This window comes from Oncorhynchus masou, chromosome 12 (genome assembly GCF_036934945.1).
Source record: "Oncorhynchus masou masou isolate Uvic2021 chromosome 12, UVic_Omas_1.1, whole genome shotgun sequence".
Classification (NCBI taxonomy): Eukaryota; Metazoa; Chordata; class Actinopteri; order Salmoniformes; family Salmonidae; genus Oncorhynchus; species Oncorhynchus masou.
Genome location: NC_088223.1, coordinates 30817596 through 30832608, shown reverse-complemented (window position 1 = coordinate 30832608; position 15013 = coordinate 30817596). Strand labels below are relative to the sequence as shown.

At 42.6% G+C, this 15013-nt stretch overlaps 1 protein-coding gene across 1 annotated transcript; it reads right to left on the bottom strand.

The window, feature by feature from the left end:
• Positions 1–69: 69 nt before the first annotated feature.
• LOC135549833 (protein mono-ADP-ribosyltransferase PARP10-like) lies at positions 70–12321 on the bottom strand. The gene is made up of 12 exons (XM_064980166.1): positions 12241–12321; positions 11526–11701; positions 11072–11314; positions 9323–9553; positions 7836–8890; positions 7331–7546; positions 6737–6875; positions 5887–6541; positions 2611–3020; positions 1672–1805; positions 1400–1574; positions 70–1176 (listed from the first exon to the last, which is right to left on the bottom strand). Exons 2-12 carry the CDS (start codon positions 11698–11700, stop codon positions 878–880), a joined length of 3732 nt encoding a protein of 1243 aa, XP_064836238.1. The 5' UTR covers position 11701; positions 12241–12321; the 3' UTR covers positions 70–877.
• Between the last annotated feature and the right edge of the window lie 2692 nt (positions 12322–15013).

Below are 15013 nucleotides of genomic sequence, written 5' to 3'. Positions count from 1 at the left end.
TCATTGAAAGAATGTGTGTACGATTCAAATCTCACCCTTGTTGCAGTTGTGTGCACAAAAAGAAAAACAGACAGGACAAGAGTTTTATTGAACATAAATCCAATTAACGCCACCTTTTTACCCAAAGTAAATGTAAAGGACAAATAGGGTATCTATCACACAGAAAGAATAAATATAAAAGTAAGGCAACATAATAAGTAGGGTCAATGTTTGGCTCTTCAAGACACATTACCAGTTAAATGCACTTATACAACCGTGGGGTCTAATCCGCATTCCACAGGTAAAATAACATGTAATACCATTGGAGGGGTGTTACATGGATTATAAAATATCAAACTATACAATTAAGTATACGGTTTTAGTTGAGAACATTGCATTTGACTAATTCATGATTCAATTGCACTGTGAATTATTTTATTTTTTAACCTAGGCAAGTCAGTTAAGAACAAATTCTTATTTTCAATGATGGCCTATGAACAGTGGGTTAACTGCCTGTTCAGGGGCAGAATGACAGATTTGTACCTTGTCAGCTCGGGGTTTTGAACTTGCAACCTTCCGGTTACTAGTCCAACGCTCTCCACTAGGCTACGCTGCCGCCCCAGAATGAGCACTTTGCAATCATTATTGTTATGGATAATTGAGTATTTGTAATCATTATACTGTAGAAGAAGGCTATATTGTCTCATAAATAAAGAGCAGCGGCGTAAACAAGTTACAAAAACTAAATTAAGATGCATGATTAAAGAAACACAATGCACAGTATTTTTCAAATAGAATTCCCATGAATCCTCTTCCCAATCGGGAAAAATGTAAAAACACGATGCCGAAACAGAGTTCGTGCTTTTTATGGGATAACCTATCCCACGCCTTCCCTCCCTCAGCAATTAATCTTCTGACATGTGATGAGATACTCAGGGTAAGCCTGTGTGTCGTTGAAGATCACAAACAGAGAGGGGTTGTCCATCTTATCTGCCACGCTGTCGTATCTGAGGGGTATCTCAGAGCTCTCCTTCAGAGGAGCTGTCTTCATGGAGTGACTGCCCTGAGTGTAGTCCCCAGTAAGCACCTTGGTCACAAACACAAACTTGTGTCCGTCTGCGTTGGGGGGAGAATACTGATCCTGGACAGACAGGGCTGAGTTCAGAGCAAAGTAGACCCCCTGACCATAAACAGTGGCTGCAAAGAGAAACCAAAACAAGAGACTAAATTATTACAGAAAGAGATACAGGCCAAATTAGTAAAGTATAACTAGTATATGGCTGCAGAGAGACCAGGATATAGAAGAGGCCACATTATTACAATCCTACATGAAAACTATGCTAAAATGAAGTGAAATGGAAAAAAGCTGATGAACTACTGTGAGCCACACAAAAAAAAACGATCATTAGAAAAGCCTTACCATTCTTTCCACAGAAGCTTCTGTTGAAGCCATGAACGCAGATCTCTTTCACGCTGGTCTCACTTGTGCCGTGGTACAGCGTACGCTCCACTTCTGGGTCAGTGGCACTCTGATTTATACTAGCCTTCTTCAGTCTATACTGGTTGTAAAGGAGCCTATTCATCAGCTTCTCAACCTGGGAAATGCGATTAACAGAGGAATGGCTTCTGACGTCACTGATACAGCACAAAGTTAATGGTTAGTTGCTGTTGACATCGATAGATCCTACATACCTTAATGATTTTGATTCTGTTGTGGTACTCATGTATGGAGTCGTAGAAGTCTTTCACAACATCCTGAAACTCATCAGAATCCTCATTCACTCTGGACGTTTCAGGCAGGTTGGACAGTAGACTGTAGTCCTCATCTGAAAAACGGTGCAACATATTGTAGCAATATAAGTGCGCTATAGCATGACGGAAAACGGTGCAACATATTGTAGCAATATAAGTGCGCTATAGCATGACGGAAAACGGTGCAACATATTGTAGCAATATAAGTGCGCTATAGCATGACGGAAAACGGTGCAACATATTGTAGCAATATAAGTGCGATATAGCATGACGGAAAACGGTGCAACATATTGTAGCAATATAAGTGCGCTATAGCATGACGGAAAACGGTGCAACATATTGTAGCAATATAAGTGCGATATAGCATGACGGAAAACGGTGCAACATATTGTAGCAATATAAGTGCGCTATAGCATGACGGAAAACGGTGCAACATATTGTAGCAATATAAGTGCGATATAGCATGACGGAAAACGGTGCAACATATTGTAGCAATATAAGTGCGATATAGCATGACGGAAAACGGTGCAACATATTGTAGCAATACAAGTGCGCTATAGCATGACGGAAAACGGTGCAACATATTGTAGCAATATAAGTGCGCTATAGCATGACGGAAAACGGTGCAACATATTGTAGCAATACAAGTGCGCTATAGCATGACGGAAAACGGTGCAACATATTGTAGCAATATAAGTGCGATATAGCATGACGGAAAACGGTGCAACATATTGTAGCAATATAAGTGCGATATAGCATGACGGAAAACGGTGCAACATATTAAATAGCTTTGTTAAGATATTGCGTCAGTAATTAAATTGCATCTCACAAATGTAATTGTTATTTACCAAAAAATACAGTATTTGCTCAGTTCTTTACCTTGTATGTCTGAGTACAAGTCTTCTGAGCTCAGCATCTTCCTGGAGATGGTTACTGACTTCCCAGAGGCCACGTTGTACTCCTGCATCTTCTCAAAGTTGATGATGTGCGGCAGGTTGTTGAGCAGGATGTCGATCTTTTTCTGCCTCATCTTCCAGGCGTTCTCCATAAACACTGTCGTCTCCGGAGCGTACGCGGTCTCTGTCCCTGACGATGCTGGGTCGTGCCACAGCCATTGCACCGTCCGCAGGATGTCGGCGTCTGACGTCGTCGTGGATATCCTCCTCAGCAGGAGCTTCATGTCCGGCATCGCCCCGGTAACAAAGTCTTTGAACCCGGAGATGGTTGCCGTGGTTCCCTGGATGGTGACCTCCACGGCATGTTTCCTCTTGATGAAGTCCAGACACCACCTGATTGGTTGATTGAATTTATTTGTAAATATAAAAACATTTGCTTGCGGGCACCAATATTGCAAATTCCATATGATATCTTTTAATATTGATATGAGCAAGGCATATCGTAATCTAGGTTTATTTTTAACCTACACCATTCTGTAAAAAGCATACTGAACATGACTGTTCCTGCAGGCATAAAACAGATATTTTCACAGGCTCAAGTTACCATAGTTAATTGCCTGCTGATGGGCCATCAACTGTGAATGGGCATCCCATGTTTTAAAAAAAAAAAAAATGTATTTCACCTTTATTTAACCAGGTAGGCTAGTTGAGAACATGTTCTCATTTACAACTGCGACCTGGCCAAGAATAAACCAAAGCAGTTCAACACATAACACAGAGTTACACATGGAATAAACAAACATACCGTCAATAATACAGTAGAAACAGTCTATATACAGTGTGTGCAAATGACTTAAGGGAGGTAAGGCAATAAATAGGCCATGGTGGCGAAATAATAACAATATACCAATTAAACACTGGAGTGATTGATGTGCAGAAGATGAATGTGCAAGTAGAGACACTGGGGTGCAAAGGAACAAGATAAATAAATACATTATGGGGATGGGATAGTTGGATGGGCTATTTACAGATGCGCTATGTACAGGTGCAGTGATCTGTGAGCTACTCTGACAGCTGGTGCTTAAAGCTAGTGAGGGAGATATGAGTCTCCAGCTTCAGTGATTTTTGCTGTTCGTTCCAGTCATTGGCAGCAGAGAACTGGAATGAAAGGCAGCCAAAGGAGGAATTGGCTTTGGGGATGACTTGTGAGATATACCTGCTGGAGTGCGTGCTATGGGTAGTTGCTGCTATGGTGACCAGTGAGCTGAGATAAGGCGGGGCTTTACCTAGCAGAGACTTGTAGATGACCTGGAGCCAGTGGGTTTGGCGATGAGTATGAAGCGAGGGCCAGCCAACGAGAGAGTACAGGTCGCAATGGTGGGTAGTATATTGGGCATTAGTAACAAAACAGATGGCACTGTGATAAATTGGATGCAGTCTGAGTAGAGTGTTGGAGGCTATGTTGTAAATGACAACGCCGAAGTCGAGGATCGGTAGGATGGTCAGTTTACGAGGGTATGTTTGGCAGCATGAGTGAAGGATGCTTTGTTGCAAAATAGGAAGCCGATTCTAGATTTAATTTTGGATTGGAGATGCTTAATGCGAGTCTGGAAGGAGAGTTTACAGTCTAACCAGACACCTAGGTATTTGTAGTTGTCCACATATTCGAAGTCAGAACCGTCCAGAGTAGTGATGATGGACGGGCGGGCAGGTACGGGCAGCGATCGGTTGAAGAGCATGCATTTAGTTTTACTTGCATTTAAGAGCAGTTGGAGGCAATGGAAGGAGATAAGGAGATTTGTATGGCATTGAAGCTCGTCTGGAGGGTAGTTAACAGTGTCCAAAGAAGGGCCAGAAGAATACAGAATGGTGTTGTCTGCGTCGAGGTGGATCAGAGAATCACCAGCAGCAAGAGCGACATCATTGATGTATACAGAGAAGAGAGTCAGTCCAAGAATTGAACCCTGTGGCACCCCGATAGAGACTGCCAGAGGTACAGACAACAGGCCCTCCGATTTCACACACTGAACTCTATCTGAGAAGTAGTTGGTGAACCAGGCAAGGCAATCATTTGAGAAACCATGGCTGTTTAGTCTGCCGATAAGAATATGGTGATTGACAGAGTCCAAAGCCTTGGCCAGGTCGATGAATACGGCTGCAAAGTATTGTCTTTTATCGATGGCGGTTATGATATCATTTAGGACCTTGAACGTGGCTGAGGTGCACCCATGACCAGCTCGGGAACCAGATTGCATAGCGGAGAAGGTACGGTGGGATTCAAAATGGTTGGTAATCTGTTAACTTTGTTTTCGAAGACCTTAGAAAAGCAGGGTAGGATAGATATAGGTCTGTAACAGTTTGGGTCTAGACTGTCTCCACTTTGGGGATCTCAGACGACAACGAAAGAGAGGTTGAACAGGCTAGTAATAGGGGTTGCAACAATACTTTTAGAAAGAGAGGGTCCAGATTGTCTAGCCCGGCTGATTTGTAGGGGTCCATATTTTGCAGCTCTTTTAGGACATCAGCTATCTGGATTTGGGTGAAGGAGAAATGGGGAGGCTTGGGCGAGTTGCTGTGGGGGGTGCCGGGCTGTTGACCGGGTTAGGGGTAGCCAAGTGGAAAGCATGGCCAGCAGTAGAAAAATGCTTGTTGAAATTCTCAATTATAGTGGATTTATCAGTGGTGACAGTGTTTCCTAGCCTCAGTGCAGTGGGCAACTGGGAGGAGGTGCTCTTATTCTCCATGGACTTTACAGTGTCCCAGAACTTTGAGTTTGTGCTACAGGATGCAAATTTCTGTTTGAAAAGGCTAGTCTAAGCTTTCCTAACTGCCTGTGGATATTGGTTCCTAACTTCCCTGAAAAGTTGCATATCACGGGGGCTATTCAATGCTCATGCAGTTTGCCACAGGATGTTTATAAGCTGGTCAATGGCAGTCAGGTCTGGAGTGAACCAAGGGATATATCTTGTTATTGGTTCTAATTTTTTTGAATGGAGCATGCTTATTTAAGATGGTGAGGAAGGCACTTTCAAAACAGTTAGGCAGGTTTATACCATCAGAACACACCTGTCCCAATGGACAATCAGCAAGCACTTGTCTGGAATTCAAATATAAGTAAACATTCACAACGTATTTTCTACGAACCAAATTAATATTGAATGGAAAAAAACGCAACTGATATCGATATACATTTTCCATGTCGGTGCCCATCACTATGGAAAAAAATGCACAATGTACACACAGACACACACACACGTACCTGTGGTACTGAGACAGGATCCTCAGGCTGCGGTGCTCTAGCTTCTCCTCATGCTTCCTCAGAGTGACCTTCTTGTTCAGGGCAATGTCCACTCTGATCAGGTCACAACTGTAGCCAGCGAACACAAAGATTGTTGCTGTGTTGGCTGACTGGATGGCCTCCTGCAGAGACACCTGGACAGCCTGATCGAGGTGCAAGCCAGCAGCAGGGAGGGAAGAGGTAGTCATGGCACCACCATCATGCCGAGTCATCTTCGTCATCTTCTTGGACAGCTCCAGAACCTTCTGCAGCTCCTCCTCCTCGGTCAGGGACCTCTTTGTGGTCTCCATGGAGTACTGGATGGCCAGGGACATCTGGGCCTCCTCATCCAGGGTAGAGGAGAGTTGAGTGGCCCAGGACAGCCCTCCATCCTGGGCAACCAGAGGAGCAAGAGCACCCTCATCATCACTACCCCTTCCCTCCACTAGCGGCTCTGTAGCCTGCTCCTCCACATCAGTGCTGTCTCTGTCTGGGCCCTGGTCGGTGCTGAGGGCAATGGGTTCCCCGGCCGTGTACAGATCCTCCTCAATGTCAGTGGTTCTGGTCAGACTAGAAAGGCCAGAGTCCACCATCTCATCTATGGCTGAGAACAGCCTCTTTGCCTCATCTAGAAGACCTGGGATCAGTACGTATGTTTTCAGTGATTGCAAAACAACAATGCCAATAGAATAACTCCCTTCTCTGAAGATTATTCTGGCCACTGTGCTTTCATATGCTCTTCAGTGTCTAGGCTGGGTACAACACTGACAATCTATGTAAAATTATTTTTTCAAGTACATGTGATCGCTATGAGAATAATGAAAGTATGTACCTATGTCTGGAGCTGAGAGGTCATTGGAAGTCTGGTTAGTATGAGTCAGAACTGATGTGGAAGCCTGTAAGGAACCATCTGAGGACCTTCTCTGAAAGCTCTGATGGGACGTCATATTCCATGCAGACTCAAAGATGTCCTGTAGGGAGATCACAAAGCTAGAATACACCAGAAACATACTGTATATAGACAAACAGAAATATATATAAATACACACACATATATATTGGACAGAGGAGGCTGGTGGGGGGAGCTATAGGAGGATGGGCTCATTGTAATGGCTGGAATGGAATATATGAAACGGCTTGATACTTGATACAGTTCTGTGAATTCCATTCCAGCATTACAATGAACCCATCCTCCTATAGCTCCTCCCACCAGCCTCCTATGATCTCTGAAATACACCATTTGCCTAACTATGCTTATCCAAACAATGTAGAAGAACAAGTTCATGGCACAGAAAACAAATTGCATTATACATCCATGTGGAGATCTTTATCATTCGGCAACCTCATTTGTCAAGTGAATTAGTAATGATAGTAAAAGCATCGATAATACAGTCTATATTAATATTGTCATCATTGGGCCAGCTACCTCGTTCTCCAGGGGTTCCCAGTGCACCTTCTCCATGTTGATGTAGACCTGGAACTTGGCCTGCATCTCCCTGAGGATGCTGGTCCCCTCTCCCTCCTGGATGAGGAACCGCGCCACGCCCGGTTCGTTCACTGTGATGGTTCTGGTAACGATGGACGACACCACGCCCCTCAGAACCTCATCAGCCATTTGACACGCCCCTGCGTTGCCGTGGATCTACCAATCACAGACATGACGAGTATGAAACGCTGTATAAGACCATTATTCACAAAGACATTGGATACCCTTTTCACACTAGTGTGCCAAACTCAACCGTACTGTTCTGGCTCAGATATTTGATTTTCACAATGTCCACTCCAGCACGTGTAACCAGGCCAACCCAGTACAGCTCAGCTTGACTCAGTTGTGTGAAAAGGGTATGAGAGGATTACTGCATATACTGTGAATTAATTTAGATAATGCAAGGGAATGTTTTTATGATATTTCAAAAAGGTAAAACACCTACTCGGAGCCCACAGATGCCATGTGCGTCCAGAGGGAAGATAGACACCTGGTCCATATCAGCTAGTAGCTGATGATGATGGGTCTGGATGTACTTCAACATGCCTGGCTCCATAGAGATGATAGCCTCTGTTTCAATGGGTGTACTGAGGAACTCCACTATCTTAGCCTGCTTCTCCTCCTCCAACCCTCTCAGAGTCAGGACATCTATCTGTCCCCTCTCTGACACCTTAGCAGAGCAGAAACCCAGAGACTGGAGGAAGCCAGTCCACTCCTGGGCATACAGCATACACTCATACTCTCTGTCCACGGGGATACTGAAGTCAGACAGCAGGGTCTTCAGTAAGCTACACGCCTGGCTCACCAAGCTGAAAGACAGAGATGTTACCACAACAACGCAGTCCGACACTGTGTACATGGACGGCAGTCCCTTGTCCTTCAACGTCTGCAGCAGCTTGTCTTTCACTTCCTGTTTGGCCAGGAAGTGGGCCTTCTCGAGGTCAAAGGTGAGATGAGCCTGGGCCACACCCCCAAGAAACTCCAAAATAGCGTTCTTCAGCTGCTCCAGCCCCAGCCGGTCAGACCCGGCCATGTGGACCCCGTCTTCCCTGACCTGGACGCTACAAGCTGGGTGGGCCAGCTGAAGGCTCTGGAACAGGGGACTGAGCTGGAGCAGCGCTAGTTTCACTGGGTCAGGGACGGAGATGTGGCTCGACATGAGCTCTGGGATCGATGTTAGGTCCTCCATGCCTCCCTGGGCTGCTGTTGCCTGGGACACAGGGTGGGACAGCAGGGGGACCAGGGGCTCAGAGGTAACCTGATGGGAGGACTGAGAATGGTCACTGGTACTGGCTGCAGGGAGAGAACGAGTCTGCGATTGCCCACCACTGTCTGTCTTCGGTGTGTTCGTTGTGTTACTATCGGATGTTCCATTCAGAGAGGTCAGGGGAACGGTCAGAGGTGAGGAGGAGTCCTCTGATTGGAGGAAGGAGAAGTAAGGCCTGACCATCAGATCCGTCTTCTCGAGTTTGTGTGATTGTTTAAGGACACGTTCCACTGCTGTTAGATGTAATAAGGAAGGGAATAAAACACATTCAACAGCTACATAGAACTTTCATGCTTTATAGCCATCAAATTCAAATTTGGATCTCAAAGCCAGTTCCAGTACATTCTTCCCTTCTTATCAGGGACTGATTTAGACCTGGCATACCAAGTGGGTGCAATTAATTATCAGGTTGAAGAGAGCACCAGCAGTACTCCAGACCCTCATGGTGGGATTTGAATACCCCTTCTTTGTAGCTTTTATGTTTCATTAACATACTACAACATTAGTACTTTAAAATGGATACAACAGCTACAACAGAAATGCTTGTATACAAAATGTACGAAGTCCTTTTTTTCTACAGTAGAAAACATAACTTACATTCAAAAAGTTACATTCGGTAGAGACACAGTACATTAAAAACATATAAGTCTATGTTGAAAACTTACAGTCAAAGTCCAGGAAGGAGACCCTGGCAACCCCTTCTGAGATCATGGCGACTTCCTTAACTCCACCGCCCCCACCCCGTTGGCTCTCCAGGTACAGATTGAGCATGTCTGCTGTGATGCTGGGGTGCAGGTTCTCCACTAAGATGGAATCAGTCTGATCTATCTGTTCCAGAACAATCTGCACTCCATCCAGAGGCTTCTTAGAAATCTTTGTGAAAAGCTTCTGGAAGTCTGTGCATGCAAAATAAGGAAGAAAACACACATTAACTATACTGTATGCAAAAGCAGAGCCACTTAAAATACATTCATAATTATATTGTTTGCCAAATCATTTCAATTACTTAAAATCTATGGTTTTAAGTAGGTCTATAGTGACGGTTCGAAGCATTTGATTTTGCAATGGCATAAGCCTACATTATTTTGGATGTGTGCCCATGAGAACAGTTTCACGGTGAAACATAATGAAATGTTACGTAGGCATTGTTACACTTATAGTGCATGTTCCGAGGTTGCCCCAATCCATGATTTGTACAGGGTTTAAGTTCAATGTTTTTATTCAATTGTTAAATGCTTACCAGTGGCAAATAACACTGTCAAATGTCATTAATGAGTGTTTTATGTCACACAATCTGGGAAGACTACAAGCATTAACTCATGAATTATGGACAACTCATGAACGAGGGTATACCTTCAGGCTGATTCAAATAATGTATTTAATTGAATGTAGGCTATGTTGTCTGAGAGGGTAGTCTACCAGCAGTGGTGTAGACATAGTGGTGTAGACATAGTGGTGTAGACATAGTGGTGTAGACATAGTGGTGTAGACATAGTGGTGTAGACATAGTGGTGTAGACATAGTGGTGTAGACATAGTGGTGCGCCGTTTACCCACCCTTTAAATAATAAATAAATAAAATGCATTGAAAGTATAGGGAGCGTAACTTTTTCCACCGCAACCAATTTACCCACACATTTTTTAAACACTACATCACTGGCTGCCAGTAGGCCTATTTGAACTTCATTTTAATACACATTGTAGCCTAGTCTAGTAATTTGACTGTGTGTGTTAGGGTGACCATCACATTTTTCCCGGGACAGATTCAGGCCATTTCAAGTGTCCCAACTTTTCTGGCTACAAAAAAAGTATTTTTGTCAGCAAGACGCATAAATTAATGTCAGCGTAATCGATGGCAATCGCTGAATGTCATTAGGAACACTTTCTGTCGTTTTGTAAGAGATGTCTATTTCCAGTCATCAAATGCCTCGAGTATACATCCAGTTGGAATGCTGGAATAATTTTGAAGTAGACGAACATGCCTACTTTTTGAAGTGATTTGTTTGACAATCAGATGAAAATATGACTTGCTGTGTTCATGCCACATTAAAAGGTAATACATTTAAAAAAGGTAATACCATTTAAAGTATGTCTTTATTATTAGGCCTAGAAAATAATGTTGTGCAAGTGCATGCACTCGATACAGACACCCCCTAAATGTCATGGTGTTAATTTAACTCTGCATGTCTGTCTGTGATACTACAACATCAAATAAGTTACTGTAAAACAAACCGTTTTTTTCCCCTTCTGACATTGCACACACGATAGAAGAGCACAATATGTACTCCGATGTTTTTACAACGCTGCGCGACATTCCTCAGCACGCCAACAAAAACAAGAGTGGTGGGGTGGCTTGTGGTGCCGTTTCCCCCTGCTGTGGATTCCATCTTTGAACTTGATAGGAAAACCCCTAACCTTTATTGAAGGCCTGACGGAAGTGTACTAGGACCAGGTCCCTGCCAGGTGAGGGGTACAGAGTGTAATCGTCTATGTCCATTCCCATCATGTTCTCTACATACAGCTCCACCAGCTCCTGACTGGTGGTTGGGTTAACCCCCCGCAGCAACAGTCTCCATGGATCCTTACACGCAGGCTTCCTCACGGTCAACTCAGCGTTGTGCAGGACATGGGGTCCTTTAGACAGGACCCTTGCTGCAACTGTCAATCAAACACATATAATCAGAATGCTATGGATGGTAATAGAATAATTGTTTTAGGTACAATAGTATCATTAATTTGTGGACCACAGGAATACTAGGGGATCCAGATAAAGAATGATTCATGAAGATGTTGTGTAGGTACATAGGACATTTATTAGCCTTCAACATTATATCAGATTACAAGAATGACAGACGGAATCCATTCTTACCCTCTGCCTCTTCAAACAGTAATATGGCCCGGCTCCCTTCCAGCTCCACAGACACCAGACTACCTCCTCCAGAACGACGCTTGTTCTCAAAGTACAAATACAGGAGCTCATCCTCCACCTCCTCAGGTACCCCCAGTACCTCCACTGTCCGGTTCTCTTGGCTTTCAACAGACATCCTGACATACATTACATTACATTAATACATACATACATACATACATACATACATACATACATACATACATACATACATACATACATACATAATCCATGGGATTGATTGACAATCTTTACAACTTTTGTCTTGGCTTTCTAACGGTGAAGATAATAGACTACTGTATTGCAAAGCACAAGGTAAAAGTAAGAATCAAAGCCAACAGACAGGGCCTAGTGTGAGCACACCTGCAGCCAACTGTGTATTGGTCACAAAATATGTCCTATTTGGCTGCAAACGTAGAGTTAAGTTATCGACTTAAACACAAATAAATCGCTGAATATAATACAATGTGGGGGATTTTTAGTACATTAGTTCTCATTTTCGAAGAAATAGAAACCATCTTCGACGTACAACAACGCAAACAGCACGAAAGGCAAATGACACAATTGCATAATAAAAATGAATGATAACTCTCGCTGGGTATAAACTCGTCCAGTGAGTTATCGGGTGATTTTTTTGTAAACACACTTTTATTTGCAGTTTATCAGGAAAACTTACCTTATATACAAGCATTCTCAGATCATGACGCACGGAAATGTTTTCACTAGCGACTTCCTGGTTGTTCCGCATGCCACCGGGTAGCGGCGCTTTTGCGCCAGCTACAGGATTTGTGCATTTACAGCAGCAAGGCCACTTGAGTATTTTATTTTATTTTAATTTAACCTTTATTTAACTAGCCAAGTCAGTTAATAACAGATTCGTATTTACAATAATGACCTAACCCGGCCAAACCCGGATGACGCTGGGACAAATGTGCGCTGCCATATGGAGACTACCAATAACAGCCGGATGTGATACAGCCTGGATTCGAACCAGGGACTGTAGTCCGCTGCGCCACTCGGGAGTAAGTAGGCCTAATTAGTTAGACTATCCTAATTGGTTAAATATGCAAATATTAATGGAACATGAATGGGGGGGGGAGTCAGAGGACGCTGATGATTCTCGCTGGGTCATGTAGTTGCAATGTAGTTCTACACTATAATTTGTAGCCTAATGTATATATGTATGTTTATACCTTGATCCTTCAACAAGACAGTCTCAGGAGTGCAAAGATGATATTGTCATTATGCTATTGTGAAGCAGAGCCATTAGCAAATACCACAGTTTATCCATTAGGTCATGTAACGATTAATTGTGGGTGTCATGGAAATTGTATGGAGTAAAAAAGTACATAATTTTCATTCGGAATGTAAATGAAGTAAAATTAATGTTGTCAAAAATATAAATAGTAAAGTACAGATACCCAAAAAAAACTACTTAAGTAGTACTTTAAAGTATTTTTACTTGAGTACTTTACACCACTGGTTCTAGGTCACTACAGTTTCCCATCATCGTTAAAGGTCTGATACATCTCTCTGTATCAGAGTCCAACTAGTGGAGATGTTTTTGAGAAGCCCGTAACATCTGAAAAGCCTGTCATAAATAATAATACTCTATTTGGTCATGAGTAATTGCAGAGCTGTCATGAGCAGCAGCTCCAGAATTGTAATACTGTACATGTTAAATCATTTATCAAAGAATATTGCACTGCTCTCTCACAATAGGCACTTTGGACCTGCTTTAACTGGTCAAATGAATATCATGGATAAGGCACTTAATTACCAAAAAAATGACACCCTTCTGTTTTATGGGGTTACGACTGTACATGGTGGCTAAATGTGAATATGAAATAGTTTTGTTTCAGTCATCTATATAAATCAACCAGCATCAGCTCTGTATCAAAACCATACCCACTGGGCACACATAATTTCAATGTGGACAATTGGGTAATATTTGGTTGAGACTTTGATCAATGAGATTACAATCTATATTCACTCGCTCAAAAAGACAGCCGAAAGGTTGTTGAATTCCCAATGTGTCATCACTATGCTTTCAACTGTCTAAAAGCACAAGTCAATTCCAACGGAAAAACAATGTCTAGTTTTTGTTTGGTTGAGTGGTCACCTACAGTACCTTCAGAAAGTATTCACATCCCTTGACTATTTCCACGTTTTGTTACAAAGTGGGATTAAAATTGATTTGTCATTTTTTTGGTCAACAATCTACACAATAAACACATTTATGGGAAATAAAACAGGCATCTATTTAGATAAGTATTCAATCCCCTGAGTCAATACATGTTAGAATCAACTTTGGCAACTTTGGAGACAGCAGAGTCTCCAAGATCTTTGCAAACCTGGATTGTACAATATTTGACCTTGCATTTTAAGGTTATTGTCCTGCTGAAAGGTTGATTTGTCTCCCAGTGTCTGTTGGAATGCAGACTGAACCAGGTTTTCCTCTAGGACTTTGCCTGTGCTTAGCTCTATTCCTTTTCTTTTTATTCTAAAAAACTCCCTAGTCCTTGCCGATGACAAGCGTACCAATAACATGATACAGCCACCACCACGCTTGAAAATATGAAGAGTGGTACTCAGTGATGTGTTGTGTTGGATTTGCCCAAACATAATGCTCTGTATTCAGGACATTTCTTTGCCATATTTTTCAAAGTTTTACTTTATTGCCTTATTGCAAACAGTGTTTTGTAATATTTGTATTCTGTACATGCTTCCTTCTTTTCACTTTTTCATTTAGTTTAGAATTGTGGAGTAACTACAATGTTGCTGATCCATCCTCAGTTTTCTCCAATCACAACCATTTAACGCTGCAACTGGTTTAAAAATCACCATTGGCCTCATGGGGAAATCCTTGAGCGGTTTCCTTCCTCTCTGGCAACTGAGTTAGGAAGGACAACTATATCTTTGTAGTGACTGAGTGTATTGATACACCATCCAAAGTGTAATTAATAACTTCACTATGCTCAAAGGTATATTCTATATCTGCTTGTTTTACCCATCTACCAATAGGTGCCCTTCTTCGCAAAGCATTAGAAAACCTCCCTGGTCTTTGTCGTTGAATCGGTGCTTGAAATTCACTGCTTGACTGAGGGAACTTACAGATAACTGTGTGTGGGGTACAGAAAGGAGTCATTCAGAAATGGGTTAACACCATTATTGCACAGTGAGTTCATGCAACTTACTGGACTTGCTAAGCACATATTTACTCCTGAGCTTATTTAGGCATGCGATAAAGGAGTGAAACAGCTTTTCGTTTTTATAAATGAGTTAAAATTAATAACAATTCCACTTTGACATGTGGCTTTATGTGTAGATCAGTGATACATCTCAATGTTATCCATTTTAAATTCAGGCTGCAGTAACAAAATGTGGTCAAGGGTGAATGGTTTCTGAAGGCACTGTACATGTGTATCCCTGGATTTAAGACCATTTTA